The 24,262-nt window shown below is 44.7% G+C and overlaps 1 protein-coding gene across 1 annotated transcript in view; it reads left to right on the top strand.

Moving 5' to 3' along the window:
* The window catches only part of LOC143820036 (uncharacterized), a 39,324-nt gene that overhangs the window by 7,599 nt on the left and 7,463 nt on the right, over positions 1 to 24,262 (top strand). The window contains exons 7-19 of the mRNA XM_077302402.1: positions 997 to 1,026; positions 2,271 to 2,303; positions 3,682 to 3,741; positions 5,410 to 5,469; positions 6,307 to 6,351; positions 7,019 to 7,075; positions 13,145 to 13,189; positions 13,858 to 13,914; positions 14,938 to 14,967; positions 16,181 to 16,213; positions 18,514 to 18,537; positions 20,069 to 20,094; positions 20,669 to 20,725. Coding sequence (XP_077158517.1) covers positions 997 to 1,026; positions 2,271 to 2,303; positions 3,682 to 3,741; positions 5,410 to 5,469; positions 6,307 to 6,351; positions 7,019 to 7,075; positions 13,145 to 13,189; positions 13,858 to 13,914; positions 14,938 to 14,967; positions 16,181 to 16,213; positions 18,514 to 18,537; positions 20,069 to 20,094; positions 20,669 to 20,725 — 557 coding nt within the window. The remainder of the gene's footprint in view (positions 1 to 996; positions 1,027 to 2,270; positions 2,304 to 3,681; positions 3,742 to 5,409; positions 5,470 to 6,306; positions 6,352 to 7,018; positions 7,076 to 13,144; positions 13,190 to 13,857; positions 13,915 to 14,937; positions 14,968 to 16,180; positions 16,214 to 18,513; positions 18,538 to 20,068; positions 20,095 to 20,668; positions 20,726 to 24,262) is intronic.

The raw sequence follows: 24,262 nt of genomic DNA, 5'->3' as shown, positions 1-24,262 counted from the left end.
CAGGGTTTCAAGAATATGACTTAATATGGTTTTGCCTTGGACATCCAATGAACAATGCAGTCTGATTAGTCTTTGTCTGCATGACTGAATGGCTATTCGTTGCTCTACTGAATGGCTATTCGTTGCGCACTGCGGACTGAATAATAGAGTAAGGGCTGTCTGGGAAGAGTTAGGGCGGGCACTGTCCAGGATAGAAACTGGGAGGGGCCAATCAGGAGCCGCGGCTCCCCATTGCCTGCTTTGCCCGGCCAGGGAATCACCGCGTAGACTGGACTGCCAGCCGATGCAGTGAGTCCTCTGGAGGCCTGCGCCACCTTCTCCCGGCCACTGTAGCAGCCTCGCCGCGTCGCAGACGCAGTGAGGCCGCTCCAGCAGCCGGGAGAAGGCTCCAGATAGCCGCCGGTGGGGGGGGGGCGCGCCGCCTTCTTTCGTCTTCGGGGAGGGTGGGGGGCAGGATTCAGCCTTCTCTCGGCCCCGGGAGCGTCCTCGCCGCGCAGAGGCTGCTCCCGGGGCCAAGAGAATCCCGTTTTCATCTTCGGGGAGGGTTGGGGGTGGGAGCCGGCCTTCTCTCGGCCCCGGGAGCTGCTTCGCCGCTGTGACGCCGCTCCCAGGGCCGAGATAACGCCGTTTTCATCCTCACCGAGGGTGCGGGGGCGGGAGCCGGACTTCTCTCGGCCCTGCGAGCTGCCTCGCCGCGGCAAGGCCAATCCCGAGGCCAGGAGAACGGCGTTTTCGTCTTCAGGGAGGGTGGGCTGGTCAGAGCCGGCATTCTATCGCCCCCGGGAGCTGCATCGCTGCGGTGAGGCTGCTTCCGGGGCCGAGAGAAGGCCGACTCCTAGCGCCCATTTTATTCAATAATAAAATGGGCTTTATTTCTAGTAATAATAATATATAATGAAACCTGCTACCCCCACCCTGTGATCACAAAAGAGTCCCAGATAAGTACATATCCTTTGAAATGGAAATCTTTTACTAATACAGTTTTTCCCTTTTCAGAATAAGAAAAATGGCAATGGACCGAACAAGGTTGGTCCCCCCCCCTTCTCCGTGTATTCAGGTTTTCAAGAATATGACTTAGTATGGTTTTGCCTTGGACATCCAATGAACAATGCAGTCAGATTTATCTTTTAGGAATCTGGAACCCATCAAAATCCTTGAAACACAATTTAAGCAAAGAATAAGTATTTATTGGCTAAGTTACATACTAGGATCCTACTGACAACAGCAGACAGTCTGAGGTTTGGGTGCCATCAAATCAAAACCAACTTAGGGTTACCCTGTAGGGTTTTCAAGGAAAGAGCCCACCCCAATGGATCTAGATAAATGCCTAAAACGGTAAGTAAGAAATAACAAAGATAACGACACTTCAGATCCAAAGACTGAGGGAAACGGGGATGGCTGAAGCTGAATTGGAAGAAGCCTGGCAGGCATGTAGCCTTAAAGGGGAGAGGGGAAGTCCCAGGAAAGGCCCCAAGCCAAGGGATTTCCCAGGACTGCCCCTGCAGGCCTACAAGGCAATGGGCTGTCGGCTGCAAGACGCTGCCAGGCTCCCCCCAGATGGGCAGCAGCCATGCCCATGTAGCAGGATGCCTCATGTTTCAAACAAAATCAGATGGGGCTCACCCTCCCGGAAAGATATGTTCCCATGCCGATCCATCTGTTGGTTGTCATGCCCCAACTGGGTTGTTAAGATTGGTTGTGAGACCCAGTGGTGATTCTGTCTTTGATGAAGCTGTGTGGTATAAGAAAATGTCTCTGTGTTTGAAAGTCTGGATACGTGTGTCTTTGTACCTGACCAAGAATGTAACTGAGATGTGAAGGTTTCTCTGTCATTTGGGAGGCATTATGGTAAAATAAAGGATTTCTAGGTTTGATCAGATGACCATTGGTATCTTTATGGAAACAGAATCACTACAGGAATTGATGGTGATAAAATTGCTTGGTACAAAAGTAGCTGGGTAGTTAAGATAGATGGCTATTACTTCTGCCATATGGTTTTGTATCTTTTTGTAATTTGTATGGGTTTTTAATTGGGTTTTTAATTGGGGGTTCTGTCTTATTGTATTGTGCAACCTGCCAAGAGCCAGCATGCCAAGAGTGGCGGGTAATAGATCAAATCAAATATAATAATTAAAAAAAAATAAAACCTGCCTTGTGATCACAAAAGACAGCCAATGAACAATGCAGTCAGATTTATCTTTTAGGAATCTGGAACCAATCAAAATCCTTGAAACACAATTACTTTTAGTAATACATTTTTATCTTTTCAGAATGATAAAAAAAATGGCAATGGAGACAATCAGGTTGGTTCCCCTGTGCTGAATTACATATGCTAAATTACATACTAGGATCCTACAGACATCAACAGACTGTTTGAGCTATGGGTGCCATCAAATCATAACCCACTTAGGGTTATCAAGGAAAGAGCTAAGGCATTTCCCAGGACTCCCCTGCAGACCTACAAGGCAATGTAATAACTAGCACCCTATATGTCAACAGGGACCCAGCCACCTTGACCTATGCAATTACCACCTCCAGATTAGATTACTGAACTTGCTCTACATGGGCCACCATTGAAACTGCTTCAGAAATGTCAAGCCGCTGCATGGGCTCTTACCTGGTTCCAATGGAAAGCCCATATTTGACTGGTCCTTTCCCAGATTGAAGACCAGATCAGATTCAAAGTTTTGGTTATTACCTTCAATTAGATTATTAGGTGACCATTAGTATCATTCTGTATACAGAATCACTACAGGAATTGACGGTGATATAATTGCTTGACACAAAAGTAGCTGGGTTGTTAAGACAGATTCTAATTACTTTCACCATATGGTTTTGTATTGTTTGTAATTGTATGGGGTTTTAATATGGATTTTAATTGGGAATTCTATTTTATTGTACTGTGTCACCTGCCACGAGCCAGCATGCCGAGCATAGCGGGTAATAAATCGAATATAATAATAAGAAATAATAAAACCTGCCACCTCCTCCCTGAGATCACAAAAGAGTCCTGGGCAGAGTCAGCACTTACTTTGTTTATTCCATTGTCAATCCTGTTGAATTCAGATCGATTTGGACTCGGGTGTTCTTCTCCCCCCCCCCTTTCCCATGGAAACAGGAAAATATTCCGAACGTGGTTAGGGTAGTTCAGAAGGAGGGGGGGGGAGCCAAGCCTCTTTCTTTTCTTGAAAGGGGGGAGGGAGAGGAGCCAAGCAGGGAGCCTTTTTTTTTTTTACTTGGAGGGGGGAGAGAGGATCGAAGAAGGCAGAGGAGGGAGAAAAAAATCCAAGACCGACAGAAGTCGAGAGAAGTTAGGGGTTTTTCCTTTAAGGCAAACTTGTCACATGGGCACCTTTGGCCAATCAGGGTGGCTCTACAATGGAGGAGAGCCCAGATTCAAAACAGCCTGCTTTCTCAATTTGATTCTTAAAATATTGAGCATTAAAAGCACTCTAAGATATCGCACAATAAAGGTAGGGTCATTACGGATCAATCTCTCTTGCTGCAGAAGGAAAATTTAAATCACCCAAAATCAAAAAGGAAATCTTATTCTGTGTAGAGGGCACAGACTGAATCAACCTGGGATTGGAATAAAAGCTCTGTGCAATTTACACCCCAAATAAATAGCTATTTTTCCCTTGAAATGGAAATCTTTTACTATTACAGTTTCTCCCTTCACAGAATGGGAACAATGAAGGCAATGGACCGAAAGATGAGAACGATGGCAATGGATCCAATGAGGTTTGTTCCCCTGCCCCTTCCCCAAGTATTCAGGGCTTCAAGAATATGACTTAGTATGGTTTTGCCTTGGACGTCCAATGAACAATGAAATTGGATTTTTCTTTTAGGAAACTGGAACCAACCAAGACTCTTGAAACAGAGCTTAATCAAAGAATAAGAATGCGCTAAATTTCATACTAGGATCCTCCTGAAACCAACAGACAGTTTGAGCTATGGGCACCATCAAATCATAACCAACTTAGGGTTACCCTGTAGGGTTTTCAGGGAAAGAGCCAAGGCATTTCCCAGGACTGCCCCTGCAGGCCTACAAGGCAATGGGCTGCTGGCTTTGTCTTTTAGGAACCTGGAACCAACCAAAACTCTTGAAACAGAGCTTAAGCAAAGAATAAGGATGTGCTAAATTACTTTCCCAAGTATTCAGGGTTTCAAGAATATGACTTAATATGGTTTTGCCTTGGACATCCAATGAACAATGCAGTCTGATTAGTATTTGTCTGCATGACTGAATGGCTATTCGTTGCTCCAGGCAGTTGAGTTGAGAAAAAAACCTCCCTTCTGCTGTCAGTCCCTCTCCCCTCATGTGCAAATGCACATTGCGCGCGTGCACACACATACATACACATACACACACATATACGCTACCCAGTTAGGGCTCACTGCCGCTGTTTCACCTCCCCTGCATGTATGCATGAACACACACACACACATTCCTCAGAGTTCCCTTGCTGCAGGTGGCAGGGGCATTTCAAATGTCAGCCATTTTTTAAATGATGGTCCCATCCCCGGAAGAGGGGGCGGGAGCAAAGACAGGATGACGCAGGCTCCTTTCACACATATGAGCCTCCATACTTATTTTTGGCTCGTGGGCTGCTGACTGCTTTCCATTAGGTAGCGCTAAATACGTTGGTGAAACCACTTTTTGGTGGTGGATAATAAATCGAATATAATAATAAAAAATAACAAAACCTGCCATCCCCACCCTGGGATCACAAAAGAGTCCTGGGCAGAGTCAGCACTTACTTTGTTTATTCCATTGTCAATCCTGTTGAATTCAGATCGATTTGGACTCGGGTGTTCTTCTTCCCCCCCCCCTTTCCCATTGAAACAGGAAAATATTCCGAATGTGGTTAGGGTAATTCAGAAGGGGGGGGGGAGCCAAGCCTCTTTCTTTTCTTGAAAGGGGGGGGGGAGAGGAGCCAAGCAGGGAGCCTTTTTTTTTTTACTTGGAGGGGGGAGAGAGGATCGAAGAAGGCAGAGGAGGGAGAAAAAAATCCAAGACCGACAGAAGTTGAGAGAAGCTAGGGGCTTTTCCTTTAAGGCAAACTTGTCACATGGGCACCTTTGGCCAATCAGGGCTGCTCTACAATGGAGGAGAGCCGAGATTCAAAACAGCCTGCTTTCTCAATTTGATTCTTAAAATATTGAGCATTAAAAGCACTCTAAGATATCGCACAATAAAGGTAGGGTCACTCCGGATCAATCTCTCTTGATGCAGAAGGAAAATTTAAATCACCCAAAATCAAAAAGGAAATCTTATTCTGTGTAGAGAGCACGGACTGAATCAACCTGGGATTGGAATAAAAGCTCCGTGCAATTTACACCCCAGATAAATACCTATTTTTCCCTTGAAATGGAAATCTTTTACTAATACAGTTTTTCCCTTATCAGAATGAGAACAAGGAAGGCAATGGACCGAATGATGAGAACGATGGCAATGGATCCAATGAGGTTCGTTCCCCTGCCCCTTCCCCGAGTATTCAGGGCTTCAAGAATATGACTTAGTATGGTTTTGCCTTGGACGTCCAATGAACAATGAAATCGGATTTTTCTTTTAGGGAACTGGAACCAACCAAAACTCTTGAAACAGAGCTTAAGCAAAGAATAAGGATGTGCTAAATTACTTTCCCAAGTATTCAGGGTTTCAAGAATATGACTTAATATGATTTTGCCTTGGACATCCAATGAATAATGCAGTCTGTTTGGTCTTTGTCTGCATGACAGAATGGCTATTCGTTGCTCCAGGCAGTTGAGTTGAGAAAAAATCCTCCCTTCTGCTGTCACTGCCTCTCCCCTCATGTGCAAACGCACATTGCGCGTGTGCACATACATTCACATACATACACACACATATACGCTACCCAGTTAGGGCTCACTGCCGCTGTTTCCACTCCCCTGCATGTACGCACGAACACACACACACACACGCATTCCTCAGAGTTCCCTTGCTGCAGGTGGCAGGGGCATTTTAAATGTCAGCCATTTTTTAAATGATGGTACCATCCCCGGAAGAGGGGGCGGGAGCAAAGACAGGACGACGCAGGCTCCTTTCACACATATGAGCCTCCATACATATTTTTGGCTCTTGGGCTGCTGACTGCTTTCCATTAGGTAGCGCTAAATACGTTGGTGAAACCACTTTTTGGTGGTGGATAATAAATCGGATATAATAATAAAAAGTAACAAAACCTGCCATCCCCACCCTGTGATCACGAAAGAGTCCCAGATAAGTACCTATTTTTGCTTTGAAATGGAAATCTTTTACTAATACAGTTTTTCCCCTTTCAGAATGAGAACACTGGCAATGAGGAAACTGGCAATGGACCAAGTCAGGTTGGTTCCCCTGTGCTAAATTACATATGATAAATTACGTACTGCTAAATGACATACTAGGAAACTACTCACATCAACGGAGAATTTGAGCTATGGACGCCATCAAATGATAACCAACTTAGGGTTACCCTGTAGGGTTTTCAAGGAAAGAGCCAAGGCATTTCCCAGGACTGCCCCTGCAGCCCTACAAAGCAATGGGCTGCTGGCTGGAAAACACTGCCAGGCTCCCCCAGATGGGCAGGAGCCTGCCCATGCAGCAGGATGCCTTATGTTGCAAACCAATCTGATGGGCTCCCCCCCCCAGAAAGATATGTTCTCACACTGGTCCATCTGTTGGTGTTGCTGGTTGTCATATCATGCCCTCAGCCGCCTCGGCTGTTAGCTGGGTTGTTAAGATTGGTTGTTATTATATCCACCATATGGTTTTGTATTTTTTGTAATTTTTATGGGCTTTTAATAGGGGCTTTAATTGGGGGTTCTATTTTTTTGTATTGTGTAACTTGCCATGAGCTGGTGTGCTGAGAGTGGTGGGTAATAAATTGAATATAATAATAAAAAAGAATAAAACCTGCCACCCCTACCCTGTGATCACAAAAGAGTCCCAGATAAGTACCTAGTTTTGCTTTGAAATGGAAATCGTTTACTAATATAGGTTTTCCCTTTTCAGAATGGGAACAATGGCGATGTACCGAATGGTGAGAGCAATGGCAATGGACCCAATAAGGTTGGTTCCCCTGCCCCTTTCCCAAGTATTCAGGGTTTCAAGAATATGACTTAATATGGTTTTGCCTTGGACATCCAATGAACAATGCAGTCTGATTAGTCTTTATCTGCATGACTGAATGGCTATTCGTTGCTCTACTGAATGGCTATTCGTTGCGCACTGCGGACTGAATAATAGAGTAAGGGCTGTCTGGGAAGAGTTAGGGCGGGCACTGTCCAGGATAGAAACTGGGAGGGGCCAATCAGGAGCCGCGGCTCCCCATTGCCTGCTTTGCCCGGCCAGGGAATCACCGCGTAGACTGGACTGCCAGCCGATGCAGTGAGTCCTCTGGAGGCCTGCGCCACCTTCTCCCGGCCACTGTAGCAGCCTCGCCGCGTCGCAGACGCAGTGAGGCCGCTCCAGCAGCCGGGAGAAGGCTCCAGATAGCCGCCGGTGGGGGGGCGCGCCGCCTTCTTTCGTCTTCGGGGAGGGTGGGGGGCAGGATTCAGCCTTCTCTCGGCCCCGGGAGCGTCCTCACCGCGCAGAGGCTGCTCCCGGGGCCGAGAGAATCCCGTTTTCATCTTCGGGGAGGGTTGGGGGTGGGAGCCGGCCTTCTCTCGGCCCCGGGAGCTGCTTCGCCGCTGTGACACCGCTCCCAGGGCCGAGATAACGCCGTTTTCATCCTCACCGAGGGTGCGGGGGCGGGAGCCGGACTTCTCTCGGCCCTGCGAGCTGCCTCGCCGCGGCAAGGCCAATCCCGAGGCCAGGAGAACGGCGTTTTCGTCTTCAGGGAGGGTGGGCTGGTCAGAGCCGGCATTCTATCGCCCCCGGGAGCTGCATCGCTGCGGTGAGGCTGCTTCCGGGGCCGAGAGAAGGCTGACTCCTAGCGCCCATTTTATTCAATAATAAAATGGGCTTTATTTCTAGTAATAATAATATATAATGAAACCTGCTACCCCCACCCTGTGATCACAAAAGAGTCCCAGATAAGTACATATCCTTTGAAATGGAAATCTTTTACTAATACAGTTTTTCCCTTTTCAGAATAAGAAAAATGGCGATGGACCGAACAAGGTTGGTCCCCCCCCCTTCTCCGTGTATTCAGGTTTTCAAGAATATGACTTAGTATGGTTTTGCCTTGGACATCCAATGAACAATGCAGTCAGATTTATCTTTTAGGAATCTGGAACCCATCAAAATCCTTGAAACACAATTTAAGCAAAGAATAAGTATTTATTGGCTAAGTTACATACTAGGATCCTACTGACAACAGCAGACAGTCTGAGGTTTGGGTGCCATCAAATCAAAACCAACTTAGGGTTACCCTGTAGGGTTTTCAAGGAAAGAGCCCACCCCAATGGATCTAGATAAATGCCTAAAACGGTAAGTAAGAAATAACAAAGATAACGACACTTCAGATCCAAAGACTGAGGGAAACGGGGATGGCTGAAGCTGAATTGGAAGAAGCCTGGCAGGCATGTAGCCTTAAAGGGGAGAGGGGAAGTCCCAGGAAAGGCCCCAAGCCAAGGGATTTCCCAGGACTGCCCCTGCAGGCCTACAAGGCAATGGGCTGTCGGCTGCAAGACGCTGCCAGGCTCCCCCCAGATGGGCAGCAGCCATGCCCATGTAGCAGGATGCCTCATGTTTCAAACAAAATCAGATGGGGCTCACCCTCCCGGAAAGATATGTTCCCATGCCGATCCATCTGTTGGTTGTCATGCCCCAACTGGGTTGTTAAGATTGGTTGTGAGACCCAGTGGTGATTCTGTCTTTGATGAAGCTGTGTGGTATAAGAAAATGTCTCTGTGTTTGAAAGTCTGGATACGTGTGTCTTTGTACCTGACCAAGAATGTAACTGAGATGTGAAGGTTTCTCTGTCATTTGGGAGGCATTATGGTAAAATAAAGGATTTCTAGGTTTGATCAGATGACCATTGGTATCTTTATGGAAACAGAATCACTACAGGAATTGATGGTGATAAAATTGCTTGGTACAAAAGTAGCTGGGTAGTTAAGATAGATGGCTATTACTTCTGCCATATGGTTTTGTATCTTTTTGTAATTTGTATGGGTTTTTAATTGGGTTTTTAATTGGGGGTTCTGTCTTATTGTATTGTGCAACCTGCCAAGAGCCAGCATGCCAAGAGTGGCGGGTAATAGATCAAATCAAATATAATAATTAAAAAAAAATAAAACCTGCCTTGTGATCACAAAAGACAGCCAATGAACAATGCAGTCAGATTTATCTTTTAGGAATCTGGAACCAATCAAAATCCTTGAAACACAATTACTTTTAGTAATACATTTTTATCTTTTCAGAATGATAAAAAAAATGGCAATGGAGACAATCAGGTTGGTTCCCCTGTGCTGAATTACATATGCTAAATTACATACTAGGATCCTACAGACATCAACAGACTGTTTGAGCTATGGGTGCCATCAAATCATAACCCACTTAGGGTTATCAAGGAAAGAGCTAAGGCATTTCCCAGGACTCCCCTGCAGACCTACAAGGCAATGTAATAACTAGCACCCTATATGTCAACAGGGACCCAGCCACCTTGACCTATGCAATTACCACCTCCAGATTAGATTACTGAACTTGCTCTACATGGGCCACCATTGAAACTGCTTCAGAAATGTCAAGCCGCTGCATGGGCTCTTACCTGGTTCCAATGGAAAGCCCATATTTGACTGGTCCTTTCCCAGATTGAAGACCAGATCAGATTCAAAGTTTTGGTTATTACCTTCAATTAGATTATTAGGTGACCATTAGTATCATTCTGTATACAGAATCACTACAGGAATTGACGGTGATATAATTGCTTGACACAAAAGTAGCTGGGTTGTTAAGACAGATTCTAATTACTTTCACCATATGGTTTTGTATTGTTTGTAATTGTATGGGGTTTTAATATGGATTTTAATTGGGAATTCTATTTTATTGTACTGTGTCACCTGCCACAAGCCAGCATGCCGAGCATAGCGGGTAATAAATCGAATATAATAATAAGAAATAATAAAACCTGCCACCTCCTCCCTGAGATCACAAAAGAGTCCTGGGCAGAGTCAGCACTTACTTTGTTTATTCCATTGTCAATCCTGTTGAATGCAGATCGATTTGGACTCGGGTGTTCTTCTCCCCCCCCCCTTTCCCATGGAAACAGGAAAATATTCCGAACGTGGTTAGGGTAGTTCAGAAGGAGGGGGGGGGGGAGCCAAGCCTCTTTCTTTTCTTGAAAGGAGGGAGGGAGAGGAGTCAAGCAGGGAGCCTTTTTTTTTTTTTACTTGGAGGGGGGAGAGAGGATCGAAGAAGGCAGAGGAGGGAGAAAAAAATCCAAGACCGACAGAAGTTGAGAGAAGCTAGGGGCTTTTCCTTTAAGGCAAACTTGTTACATGGGCACCTTTGGCCAATCAGGGCTGCTCTACAATGGAGGAGAGCCGAGATTCAAAACAGCCTGCTTTCTCAATTTGATTCTTAAAATATTGAGCATTAAATGCACTCTAAGATATCGCACAATAAAGGTAGGGTCATTACGGATCAATCTCTCTTGCTGCAGAAGGAAAATTTAAATCACCCAAAATCAAAAAGGAAATCTTATTCTGTGTAGAGGGCACAGACTAAATCAACCTGGGATTGGAATAAAAGCTCCGTGCAATTTACACCCCAAATAAATACCTATTTTTCCCTTGAAATGGAAATCTTTTACTATTACAGTTTCTCCCTTCACAGAATGGGAACAATGAAGGCAATGGACCGAAAGATGAGAACGATGGCAATGGATCCAATGAGGTTTGTTCCCCTGCCCCTTCCCCAAGTATTCAGGGCTTCAAGAATATGACTTAGTATGGTTTTGCCTTGGACGTCCAATGAACAATGAAATTGGATTTTTCCTTTAAGGAAACTGGAACCAACCAAGACTCTTGAAACAGAGCTTAATCAAAGAATAAGAATGCGCTAAATTTCATACTAGGATCCTCCTGAAACCAACAGACAGTTTGAGCTATGGGCACCATCAAATCATAACCAACTTAGGGTTACCCTGTAGGGTTTTCAGGGAAAGAGCCAAGGCATTTCCCAGGACTGCCCCTGCAGGCCTACAAGGCAATGGGCTGCTGGCTTTGTCTTTTAGGAACCTGGAACCAACCAAAACTCTTGAAACAGAGCTTAAGCAAAGAATAAGGATGTGCTAAATTACTTTCCCAAGTATTCAGGGTTTCAAGAATATGACTTAATATGGTTTTGCCTTGGACATCCAATGAACAATGCAGTCTGATTAGTATTTGTCTGCATGACTGAATGGCTATTCGTTGCTCCAGGCAGTTGAGTTGAGAAAAAAACCTCCCTTCTGCTGTCAGTCCCTCTCCCCTCATGTGCAAATGCACATTGCACGCGTGCACACACATACATACACATACACACACACACACACACACACATTCCTCAGAGTTCCCTTGCTGCAGGTGGCAGGGGCATTTCAAATGTCAGCCATTTTTTAAATGATGGTCCCATCCCCGGAAGAGGGGGCGGGAGCAAAGACAGGATGACGCAGGCTCCTTTCACACATATGAGCCTCCATACTTATTTTTGGCTCTTGGGCTGCGGACTGCTTTCCATTAGGTAGCGCTAAATACGTTGGTGAAACCACTTTTTGGTGGTGGATAATAAATCGAATATAATAATAAAAAATAACAAAACCTGCCATCCCCACCCTGGGATCACAAAAGAGTCCTGGGCAGAGTCAGCACTTACTTTGTTTATTCCATTGTCAATCCTGTTGAATTCAGATCGATTTGGACTCGGGTGTTCTTCTTCCCCCCCCCCTTTCCCATTGAAACAGGAAAATATTCCGAATGTGGTTAGGGTAATTCAGAAGGGGGGGGGGAGCCAAGCCTCTTTCTTTTCTTGAAAGGGGGGGGGGAGAGGAGCCAAGCAGGGAGCCTTTTTTTTTTTACTTGGAGGGGGGAGAGAGGATCGAAGAAGGCAGAGGAGGGAGAAAAAAATCCAAGACCGACAGAAGTTGAGAGAAGCTAATCACCCAAAATCAAAAAGGAAATCTTATTCTGTGTAGAGAGCACGGACTGAATCAACCTGGGATTGGAATAAAAGCTCCGTGCAATTTACACCCCAGATAAATACCTATTTTTCCCTTGAAATGGAAATCTTTTACTAATACAGTTTTTCCCTTATCAGAATGAGAACAAGGAAGGCAATGGACCGAATGATGAGAACGATGGCAATGGATCCAATGAGGTTCGTTCCCCTGCCCCTTCCCCGAGTATTCAGGGCTTCAAGAATATGACTTAGTATGGTTTTGCCTTGGACGTCCAATGAACAATGAAATCGGATTTTTCTTTTAGGAAACTGGAACCAACCAAAACTCTTGAAACAGAGCTTAAGCAAAGAATAAGGATGTGCTAAATTACTTTCCCAAGTATTCAGGGTTTCAAGAATATGACTTAATATGATTTTGCCTTGGACATCCAATGAATAATGCAGTCTGTTTGGTCTTTGTCTGCATGACTGAATGGTTATTCGTTGCTCCAGGCAGTTGAGTTGAGAAAAAATCCTCCCTTCTGCTGTCACTGCCTCTCCCCTCATGTGCAAACGCACATTGCGCGTGTGCACATACATTCACATACATACACACACATATACGCTACCCAGTTAGGGCTCACTGCCGCTGTTTCCACTCCCCTGCATGTACGCACGAACACACACACACACACGCATTCCTCAGAGTTCCCTTGCTGCAGGTGGAAGGGGCATTTTAAATGTCAGCCATTTTTTAAATGATGGTACCATCCCCGGAAGAGGGGGCGGGAGCAAAGACAGGACGACGCAGGCTCCTTTCACACATATGAGCCTCCATACATATTTTTGGCTCTTGGGCTGCTGACTGCTTTCCATTAGGTAGCGCTAAATACGTTGGTGAAACCACTTTTTGGTGGTGGATAATAAATCGGATATAATAATAAAAAGTAACAAAACCTGCCATCCCCACCCTGTGATCACGAAAGAGTCCCAGATAAGTACCTATTTTTGCTTTGAAATGGAAATCTTTTACTAATACAGTTTTTCCCCTTTCAGAATGAGAACACTGGCAATGAGGAAACTGGCAATGGACCAAGTCAGGTTGGTTCCCCTGTGCTAAATTACATATGATAAATTACGTACTGCTAAATGACATACTAGGAAACTACTCACATCAACGGAGAATTTGAGCTATGGACGCCATCAAATGATAACCAACTTAGGGTTACCCTGTAGGGTTTTCAAGGAAAGAGCCAAGGCATTTCCCAGGACTGCCCCTGCAGCCCTACAAAGCAATGGGCTGCTGGCTGGAAAACACTGCCAGGCTCCCCCAGATGGGCAGGAGCCTGCCCATGCAGCAGGATGCCTTATGTTGCAAACCAATCTGATGGGCTCCCCCCCCCCAGAAAGATATGTTCTCACACTGGTCCATCTGTTGGTGTTGCTGGTTGTCATATCATGCCCTCAGCCGCCTCGGCTGTTAGCTGGGTTGTTAAGATTGGTTGTTATTATATCCACCATATGGTTTTGTATTTTTTGTAATTTTTATGGGCTTTTAATAGGGGCTTTAATTGGGGGTTCTATTTTTTTGTATTGTGTAACTTGCCATGAGCTGGTGTGCTGAGAGTGGTGGGTAATAAATTGAATATAATAATAAAAAAGAATAAAACCTGCCACCCCTACCCTGTGATCACAAAAGAGTCCCAGATAAGTACCTAGTTTTGCTTTGAAATGGAAATCGTTTACTAATATAGGTTTTCCCTTTTCAGAATGGGAACAATGGCGATGTACCGAATGGTGAGAGCAATGGCAATGGACCCAATAAGGTTGGTTCCCCTGCCCCTTTCCCAAGTATTCAGGGTTTCAAGAATATGACTTAATATGGTTTTGCCTTGGACATCCAATGAATAATGCAGCCTGATTAGTCTTTGTCTGCATGACTGAATGGCTATTCGTTGCTCCACTGAATGGCTATTCGTTGCGCACTGCGGACTGAATAATAGAGTAAGGGCTATCTGGGAAGAGTTAGGGCGGGCACTGTCCAGGATAGAAACTGGGAGGGGCCAATCAGGAGCCGCGGCTCCCCATTGCCTGCTTTGCCCGGCCAGGGAATCACCGCGTAGACTGGACTGCCAGCCGATGCAGTGAGTCCTCTGGAGGCCTGCGCCACCTTCTCCCGGCCACTGTAGCAGCCTCGCCGCGTCGCAGACGCAGTGAGGCCGCTCCAGCAGCCGGGAGAAGGCTCCAGATAGCCGCCGGTGGGGGGGCGCGCCGCCTTCTTTCGTCTTCGGGGAGGGTGGGGGGCAGGATTCAGCCTTCTCTCGGCCCCGGGAGCGTCCTCACCGCGCAGAGGCTGCTCCCGGGGCCGAGAGAATCCCGTTTTCATCTTCGGGGAGGGTTGGGGGTGGGAGCCGGCCTTCTCTCGGCCCCGGGAGCTGCTTCGCCGCTGTGACACCGCTCCCAGGGCCGAGATAACGCCGTTTTCATCCTCACCGAGGGTGCGGGGGCGGGAGCCGGACTTCTCTCGGCCCTGCGAGCTGCCTCGCCGCGGCAAGGCCAATCCCGAGGCCAGGAGAACGGCGTTTTCGTCTTCAGGGAGGGTGGGCTGGTCAGAGCCGGCATTCTATCGCCCCCGGGAGCTGCATCGCTGCGGTGAGGCTGCTTCCGGGGCCGAGAGAAGGCCGACTCCTAGCGCCCATTTTATTCAATAATAAAATGGGCTTTATTTCTAGTAATAATAATATATAATGAAACCTGCTACCCCCACCCTGTGATCACAAAAGAGTCCCAGATAAGTACATATCCTTTGAAATGGAAATCTTTTACTAATACAGTTTTTCCCTTTTCAGAATAAGAAAAATGGCAATGGACCGAACAAGGTTGGTCCCCCCCCCTTCTCCGTGTATTCAGGTTTTCAAGAATATGACTTAGTATGGTTTTGCCTTGGACATCCAATGAACAATGCAGTCAGATTTATCTTTTAGGAATCTGGAACCCATCAAAATCCTTGAAACACAATTTAAGCAAAGAATAAGTATTTATGGGCTAAGTTACATACTAGGATCCTACTGACAACAGCAGACAGTCTGAGGTTTGGGTGCCATCAAATCAAAACCAACTTAGGGTTACCCTGTAGGGTTTTCAAGGAAAGAGCCCACCCCAATGGATCTAGATAAATGCCTAAAACGGTAAGTAAGAAATAACAAAGATAACGACACTTCAGATCCAAAGACTGAGGGAAACGGGGATGGCTGAAGCTGAATTGGAAGAAGCCTGGCAGGCATGTAGCCTTAAAGGGGAGAGGGGAAGTCCCAGGAAAGGCCCCAAGCCAAGGGATTTCCCAGGACTGCCCCTGCAGGCCTACAAGGCAATGGGCTGACGGCTGCAAGACGCTGCCAGGCTCCCCCCAGATGGGCAGCAGCCATGCCCATGTAGCAGGATGCCTCATGTTTCAAACAAAATCAGATGGGGCTCACCCTCCCGGAAAGATATGTTCCCATGCCGATCCATCTGTTGGTTGTCATGCCCCAACTGGGTTGTTAAGATTGGTTGTGAGACCCAGTGGTGATTCTGTCTTTGATGAAGCTGTGTGGTATAAGAAAATGTCTCTGTGTTTGAAAGTCTGGATACGTGTGTCTTTGTACCTGACCAAGAATGTAACTGAGATGTGAAGGTTTCTCTGTCATTTGGGAGGCATTATGGTAAAATAAAGGATTTCTAGGTTTGATCAGATGACCATTGGTATCTTTATGGAAACAGAATCACTACAGGAATTGATGGTGATAAAATTGCTTGGTACAAAAGTAGCTGGGTAGTTAAGATAGATGGCTATTACTTCTGCCATATGGTTTTGTATCTTTTTGTAATTTGTATGGGTTTTTAATTGGGTTTTTAATTGGGGGTTCTGTCTTATTGTCTTGTGCAACCTGCCAAGAGCCAGCATGCCAAGAGTGGCGGGTAATAGATCAAATCAAATATAATAATTAAAAAAATAAATAAAACCTGCCTTGTGATCACAAAAGAGTCCCAGATAAGTATGTATTTGTGCTTTGAAATGGAAATCCTTTAGTAATACATTTTTTCCCTTTTCAGAATAATAAGAACAATAGCAATGGACATAATAAGGTTGGTCCCCCCCCCTTCCCCGAGTATTCAGGGTTTCAAGAATATGACTTAGTATGGTTTTGCTAATGAATAATGCTGTCAGATTTGTCTTTTAGCAGTTCTTCTATGCCGCTTTTCTCTACCTGAAACGGGCTCAAAGTTGCTTACAGTCGACTTCCCTTTCCTCTCCCCACAACAGACACCCTGTGGGGTGGGTGAGGCTGAGAGAGCCCTGATATCACTACTCGGTCAGAACAGTTTTATCAGTGCCGTGGCGAACCCAAGGTCACCCAGCTGGCTGCATGTAGGGGAGTAACTAATCAAAACTCTTGAAACATGAGTTAAGCAAAGAATAAGTATTAATTCACTAAACAATGGCAATGGACAGAATAAGGTTGGTTGCCCTCTGCTAAAATACATATTAAGGTAAAGGTAAAACTATCCCTGTGCTAGCAATGGGTCATGTCTGAACCTTGGGGTGATGCCCTCCAGGGTTACATATTACATACTGCTAAATTACATACTAGGATTCTACTGACACCAACAGACAGTTTGAGCTATGGCGCCATCAAATCATAACCAACTTAGGTTTACCTCATAGGGTTTTCAAGGCCAGAGATGAACAGAAGTAGTTTGCTGTTGTTTGCCTCTGTGTTACCAGTTTTGGGGCAGTGTCCCCTTGAAATACTATCCAAGGCTGAGCTTGCATTTCTTCTGGAATTGATGGAGTCAGATTAGCCTGGACCATTCAGATCTAGGCATACTAACCGAACAGTATAATACACTACAGCAGGGGTAGTCAACCTGTGGTCCTCCAGATGTCCATGGACTACAATTCCCACGAGCCCCTGCCAGTGTTTGCTGGCAGGTGCTCATGGGAATTGTCGTCCATGGTCATCTGGAGGACCACAGGTTGACTACCCCTGCACTACAGTACCTATCTTAGCCAAATATATTTACCAACCATTTAGTTATATTACAGCCCTATTACTTGTGTAGAAAAGTCCTCTTGAATAAGTCAGTTCTGTATAGTTTTTAGAAAACCAGTTGGGGAAGTTTGCCTGACCTCCTCATAACAGGGGATGCAGGGTACAGGTAGCTGCTGCTTTTGCTCCCTTGCTCACTTGCAGAGCAGCATGAGCCCTGCTCCAATGAATAAAGTCATCATGACAGAGCACGGGGGGAGAGGCAGTTCCACCAGGATGAGGGACCAAGGCTAGGAAGGGCTTTCAGTGTGATAGCCAGCCCCTTAAATTGAGCTGTGGGGCAGCCTATGCAGTGACTGTAAAACGAGAGTGCTAAAGACGCTCCATCTGGCTCCATCTGGCACTAGCGAGCAGCAGCATTCTACACAGCTGGTTTGTTTTGAGGGAAGGCAAGGGGCGTGGCAGCCAGTGAGAGGGGTTTTCAGTGGTGGCTCCTCTCTTGTGCTACCACTTGGTTTCAAGGCTCTCCTGGTGTGTTGCTGTCTTTTAAGCACCGGCTGTTAATGACAATGCTGACCTTTAAATGCTCTCTTAGAAATGCCAACATTCAGGGAATCTTGTATGTAGCTTTCTCTGGTCTCTTTTTATGATCTGTGTTTTTATGCTGGACCAAGTTTGCATTGTAACTAATCTCTTGTAATGTTTTTTTTTAATTAATATTTTTATTTTGTGAGCCACCTCCAGCAGGTTCCTGGAGAGGCAGCAGTATATCGTAAAAATTAATTCATTAAAAAGTTGCAAGTATCCAAGCAGCCTGTCAATGAATTGCCTTCCGCTGGCATCATTTCCACTGGTGATGGCCCTGTGGCCCTGCTGAATAGAACCTGAGCTGAACGGACAATTTTTCTAGTGTCCTTACTTCTCTGTGAGGGAATGCACAAGGCACACATGTCATGATTTCCTTGAGGTCTTTTGCCCCTACACAGAATGACTTCTGAAGCCAAGTCATATGCCGGGTATATATAAAGGATGTTTGGACAAACTTTAATATCTGCAGAAACATGGAAGTTAGATTCCATATAATGTTTTAACCTTTGTATAGCTGCATTGCATTTTCACTGGTTACGATGGTCAAAATCTTGACAACAATAAATGACATGAGCCTTTGCTCTTCTCGGGAAAGAAAACAAAGCAAAGAGTCAGACAATATTCATGCTACAGGCAATACATGTTAAATTTGCTGTAAAACAAAAGAAAGAGAAGCTTCAGTAATCGAAAGCATGCTGTAAACTTCCTAGTAGGTTAAGAATGCCTTTGATCAGTGTGGAAATGGGCTTTGCATGAAAATCATGGCTGCCATAAATCTTTTTCTTTTCTTTCTCCCTCTTGGTCCAGAAATCTTGTAAAGGTGACAAAGGCGTAAGTATCTGTGGTTTAGTTTTCCATCAACTTCTGTACTGTGTCCCATTATTTTGAAAGTAACATCTAAAAAGAATGGAAATCTTATATGAGTATCTTTGACATTCACTCCCTTTAGCTGTTTTATCATATCAATATCTAGGGGGAGGGAATCTTCAGATCAACTGTCTTGATGTGACATGAGAAAAATAAATAAATGCATCTTCAAATTGGCCCCCGACTTTATTATGATCATGAGATTTGTGGTGCCAAAAAAGAAAGGTACAAGGAGCCTCCTGGTTCAGATCATCCCTGTGCTACCTGTTATATACACCTGTCTGCCTGTATTAGGCATAATGGATCTTAAAATAATGCTGGCCAGTTAAAAGGTAGCCATTAACTTCAGGTTGAACATGAGAGAAGTAATGCCAACATTTCAGAGAATCTAAATGTCCTGGGCTGGTTCGGCACTCCCCGTTTTCCCCACTGTAAATCTTGCTGAATTATGGTTGATTTGAACTCATATCTAGACTTCTCCCCCCCCCCCCAATTTTAAACACATTGCCCTTCTGCATTTATATTGTCCCAATTTTCAGTCTCCTTCCTGCTTGATTGGGGGGTGGGAATGTGAAGCTCCAGCCAGCATTGAAGGACAACAAGGCTGGAGAGTGCTTTATTCCCTGCCTTTTGACTCCTGATGATAAAGCCTGAACAAGCCAGAGAAGGGACAAGTAGAGCATGAGGCTGCTTGTTTATCTTTCTTTTCCTGCAGGAGTGGGGGGAGGGGAGGGGAGGCAGCATCCTCACAGAGAACGAGGAGAGGAAAGTACATCCAAGAGGCAAATCTCTGCTTAGAGAAATGTGGACTTTTGGAGCATAGACCTTTTAAAATAGATCCCCAAATGAGGTCAAAATTAAGTCTTGCGAGGGAATGGCAACCGGGAACCAGGCAGTCTTTGAACTGACACCCTGACCAATCAGCGACAGACTGCTCCGCTACATCAGCATTGGAGGCACCGGGTGGAAGTTAACCTGGCAAAACAAAGAAAATCTACACTTAATACTGGGGCTCTCAGAGCTTTCCTCAAATGTAGCGACTTATATCCATTCCTGGATATTGTGGGGGAAAGGTCATGTCACTGTGGATCAGTCATAGATGTTGCAGAGGGAAAATTTAAAGCACTAAATATCAGAATGGAAATTGAATAACATGTAGATGACTTTCTTTAATTCAGTTGACCGGGGATAAAAAGCCCAGTGCAGATTCACCACTGGTCTAAATATACCCACCCCCACTCAAAATCTTTGAAACAGAAGTAATGGTTGTCTGTGGAGTGCATACCCAATAGTGCTAGGAGTTTCAAAATTAGTCACCAGCTTCAGGATTTTAAAATTTGAGAAAATGCTTCAGAGTATGAGGTGATCAAGTAAAAAATAAGAACATAAGAGACTCAGTAATCCCACCCCCAATAAAGTAAGCCCTTGGTCTGTTGTCTTGTGTCCTTTTTAAAATTGGGAAGTTTTGAAGTAACCTGCTCTTTATTCTTTCCAGAAACCAAAATCAGGAAAGAAGAAAAAGTAAGTCTGGGAGTTTAATAAAACTACAAGGCATACAAAATGGTTTAGATTTCAACACTGTGAAGCTAAATATGAGGGTCTGCATATATTGCATATGTATGCATTGGTTCTATTGCCTTAAGCATCTCTGTTTTCGATTGAAATGAATAAAAATCCACTTTGCAGGAAATCTAAACTATCTGGGTGAGTTTCATTCCTGATACAAAGTTCGGCATTGAAGAAAATTGTTTAGTCTTTTTTTTTTTTTTGCATCATCAGTACTAACAGCCTTGTTCAGGTCTTGCAAAGCTTTCCTCTCTCTTGGGAAAGACGCGTCAGATAAAATTAGCCAAGAGAAATGACGGTAATGACATAAGTGGAAAAAGCTGGTCAGGGGCCCCTCTTTCCCCATCTTTGCCTTTCTGGGGTAGATGTTCAAGAGAAGTCTGAACAAGCAAAGTATGGTTGCTTTCTATTGACATGTAACATAAAACCTAGCCCATCTCTAAACCAGTCTTTGAGGACACTACCAACAATGCATGGAAGACAATGTCCCAGAGATGTCTCATTCTTTTCCTTTCTTCCATACTTCTAGTGGTAACCTCATCGCCCAAGTCATGGATAAAGTACCAAAGGCCTTATCAGGATTATGGCAAGTGCATTATTAGTATTTTCTTACTTTGTTATGAATGAGCTGTGATGGAGTGGAAAGTCTTTACAAGGGTTGGTTCTTCAAAGGAGGTTAAACGAGAATCCATTTTGTTTGAAACCAAATAACCCCTTACTTTAATTTAAAGGTAAAGGTATCCCCTGTGCAAGCACCGAGTCATGTCTGACCCTTGGGGTGACGCCCTCCAGCGTTTTCATGGCAGACTCAATATGGGGTGGTTTGCCAGTGCCTTCCCCAGTCATTACCGTTTTAATTTACTTTAATTTACACATGAACAAGTCTTATAAACGCAAGAGGATCCCCAGTCCTATACTGTCCCACTTTCCTGGGCTTCTGTGTGCCAAATGGGAGACTCCCCACCAATGTATCACCATAAAAGTGTCTGCTTCTTCCTCTGTGCATGAATGAGGCCTAGTTAACAAAGATCACTGAAGAAGATGCATTTTTTAGGTGGATGGTTACTTTGATTCACAAAACCAAGATCTTGTATTGAATTCATGTCCCACCCCCCCAAAAAAGCCCCAAACCCTGCTCTGGTTTCACTCCACATAATTTGCTATAAAGACTTAAGGATCGCTATAGCCACCCAGGCTGGAAGCAATAGGGTTGCCTGGAGATCTCCCAGAATTACACGTGATCACTTGCCCTGGAGAAAATGTTTTACTGGCATGAGGACTGAACTTACTAAATTCTCCCAAATCTCCAGGAATTTCCAACCCTCATAAACTGTCCATAGAAAGGCAGCTTCCCTACTTCGTCCCTCCTACTGCAACCTGAAAAGTCCCCCTCCTGCTGCATAGGCACACACTGTGAAATGGCCATCAATCACTTGCTGCTCCATGAGGGGGTGGGGGGTCTCATGGGCAGCCTAAGAAGGACATGGATGACTTTAATGAGAGCCAGCATTATAGGTGGTAAGTATAGTGGTTAAGAGGGGTGGACTGTAATCTGGAGAACTAGGTTTGATTCCCCACTCCTCCCCCTGCAGCCAAGCTGGTGTCCTTGGCCAGTCACAGTTCTCTTAGGACTGTTTTCACAGAGTAGTTCTGTTAGAGCTTTCTTAGCCTCCCCCCTACCTCACAGGGAGTCTGCTGTGGGGAGAGGAAAGGAAAGGAGTTTGTAAGCCACTTTGGGACTCCTTTGGGTAGTGAAAAGTGGGGTATAGATCCCCAGCTCTTCTTCTAACGGGACAAGGGAACTTTCAAAAAACAATCCACTTCTTGCGTGCAGAGACCTCAGAATTTGGGAGACATTAATCAGGGACATTAATCAGATATAATACCAAAGAGTCTGCCCTCTGAAGTAGCCATTTTCAGGCTGTAGGTGTTAGGAAAGCTCCTTCTCTAACTAAGGCTATGGAAACGTTGTCCGAGTTGATAATGCTGTAACTATATGGACCAGGGGTAGTCAAACTGCGGCCCTCCAGATGTCCATGGACTACAATTCCCAGGAGCCCCTGCCAGCATTCGCTCCTGGGAATTGTAGTCCATGGACATCTGGAGGGCCGCAGTTTGACTACCCCTGGCCCTGAGCCTCCGGGGAGGGCGGTATAGAAGTATGATAAATAAAAATAAAAATAAAATAAAATAATAAAATAAAATAAATACTATAAGAAGAGAAGTTATTCTTTATATACTGCTTTTCACTGCCTAAAGGAGGCTCAGAGTGGCTTACAATAGCCTTCTTCTCCTCAAAACAAATACTCTGTGAGGCATGTTGGGCTGAGAGACTCCTGTAAGAACTGCTCTGCAAGAACAGTTCTAAGAGAACATGATATAATCTCCAGATTTTTTTGAAGGAAATGTTGATGGATAAACAGGCACAAAACTAATGTTTGTGCCTTCTGTATTCTTAGTATATTAACAGGCATGTTTCTTCAACCCATTTCTAGAAAAAAAAATACAAATGGCTATAGCTGAAGAATGATGACGCCTGGAAATCTGATCTTGATGATGAGAAAGAAACCTACATATGATACTCTCTACTGGGGATTCAAGAAATCAAGTGCATATTTGGGCTACTCCATGAATTGATTTTGCTATGTGATTTTAGCATGTAAGGGATGTTCCCATGCAGTGAATCGAGAACTGTGAAACACTTTCCATAATTCTAAATAAACCTTGCAGCATAAAACATTTTAATAAGGCTTTTCTGTGAACACTACATGATTTCAGCAAGGCACCTGATGGTATGGTTCATTCTAAATAATAGGGTATCGCTACTCTATCTCAGATTGTATTCCAGTAAGTAGCTTTCATGTCCTAACCAGTGTACTGCACACCAATGTGATCTAGTGCTATCGGTCCTTATTTATTTTTAAAAGGTAAAATTACAATTAGAGGCACATTGCCCTTTCCTAGCTCAAGTTTACCTATATGAACATTATAAAGCAAAACACCATCACCTGCCCTTTACCTAACTCCAAAATCTTGACCTAATCTTATGTTTTAAGTACCATCTTCTTACCTACCCATTTTCTATATATGTAAAGCCATCAAACAAACTCCAGTATCTGCTGTTCAGTGACTGACCTTTCTACCTGTGTGTCAACGTCATTCTTGCCACAACAACCAACTGAGGTGGTGGCATTATTGTGACAAAGGCATGCTAATAGGGCAAGCATTTAGCAAATAAATCTTTAATGAATAATTGAAAACACATTACAAAATAATTTCTATTTCCTTATGTACACTATCGTAATACCTTTTAACTATGGGACAGGCCCAACTTAAATGTGGGGGAAATGAATCTTTTACCTTTCCACATTTCTAGCACATATCTGTACTCCTTGAGACTTTAGCTATCCTTTTTGAGGGGTCCGGTAACAGTTTTAGACAGTTTTTTCCTGATTCCAACATTGGTGATATCTATATACTTTATAGACTGCTTTTCCCCATTCCTTCAGTAAAGTGGACAAATGTAAACCTGTAAATTTCCTAGCTGGCTTTACAATTCCATTCCGGCTTGGTGTACTGGTTAGGAGTGTGGACTTCTAATCTGGCAAGCCAGGTTTGATTCTCTACTCCCCATGCAGCCAGCTGGATGACCTTGGGCTCACCAAGGCGCTGATAATACTGTTCTGACTGAGTAATAATATCAGGGTTCTCTCAGCCTCCCCTCCCTCACAGGGTGTCTGTTGTAGGGAGAGGAAAGGGAAAGCAAATGTAAGCCACTTTGAGACTCTTTCAGGTAGAGCAAAGCAACATATAAGAACCAACACTTTCTCCTCCTCTTCCTCTTCCTCCTCCTCCTCCTGTTTCCTTCTTCCTCCTTTTCTATCCCCCTCCTGAAGACTTACATACAGTTTTGCCAATTAGCCTTTAGGATGACTCTTTCTGCAAAATATCTTCTCAATATGATTTAATGGCTGAAACACATTGATAATAATGTATCTAAATCCCAAGTGTCCCCCCTAACTGTGGATATTTCACCCCAAACAGATATTCTGGCAAACTTGGGGGACTTCCTATTCCTGCAGAAAAATCTGACAATAGAAAATGGGGGGGGGGAAGCAATGTT

Source organism: Paroedura picta, chromosome 10, assembly GCF_049243985.1.
Source record: "Paroedura picta isolate Pp20150507F chromosome 10, Ppicta_v3.0, whole genome shotgun sequence".
Taxonomy (NCBI): Eukaryota; Metazoa; Chordata; class Lepidosauria; order Squamata; family Gekkonidae; genus Paroedura; species Paroedura picta.
Note: the sequence above shows the minus strand (reverse complement) of the source record. Positions and strands in the feature narration are given on the sequence as shown.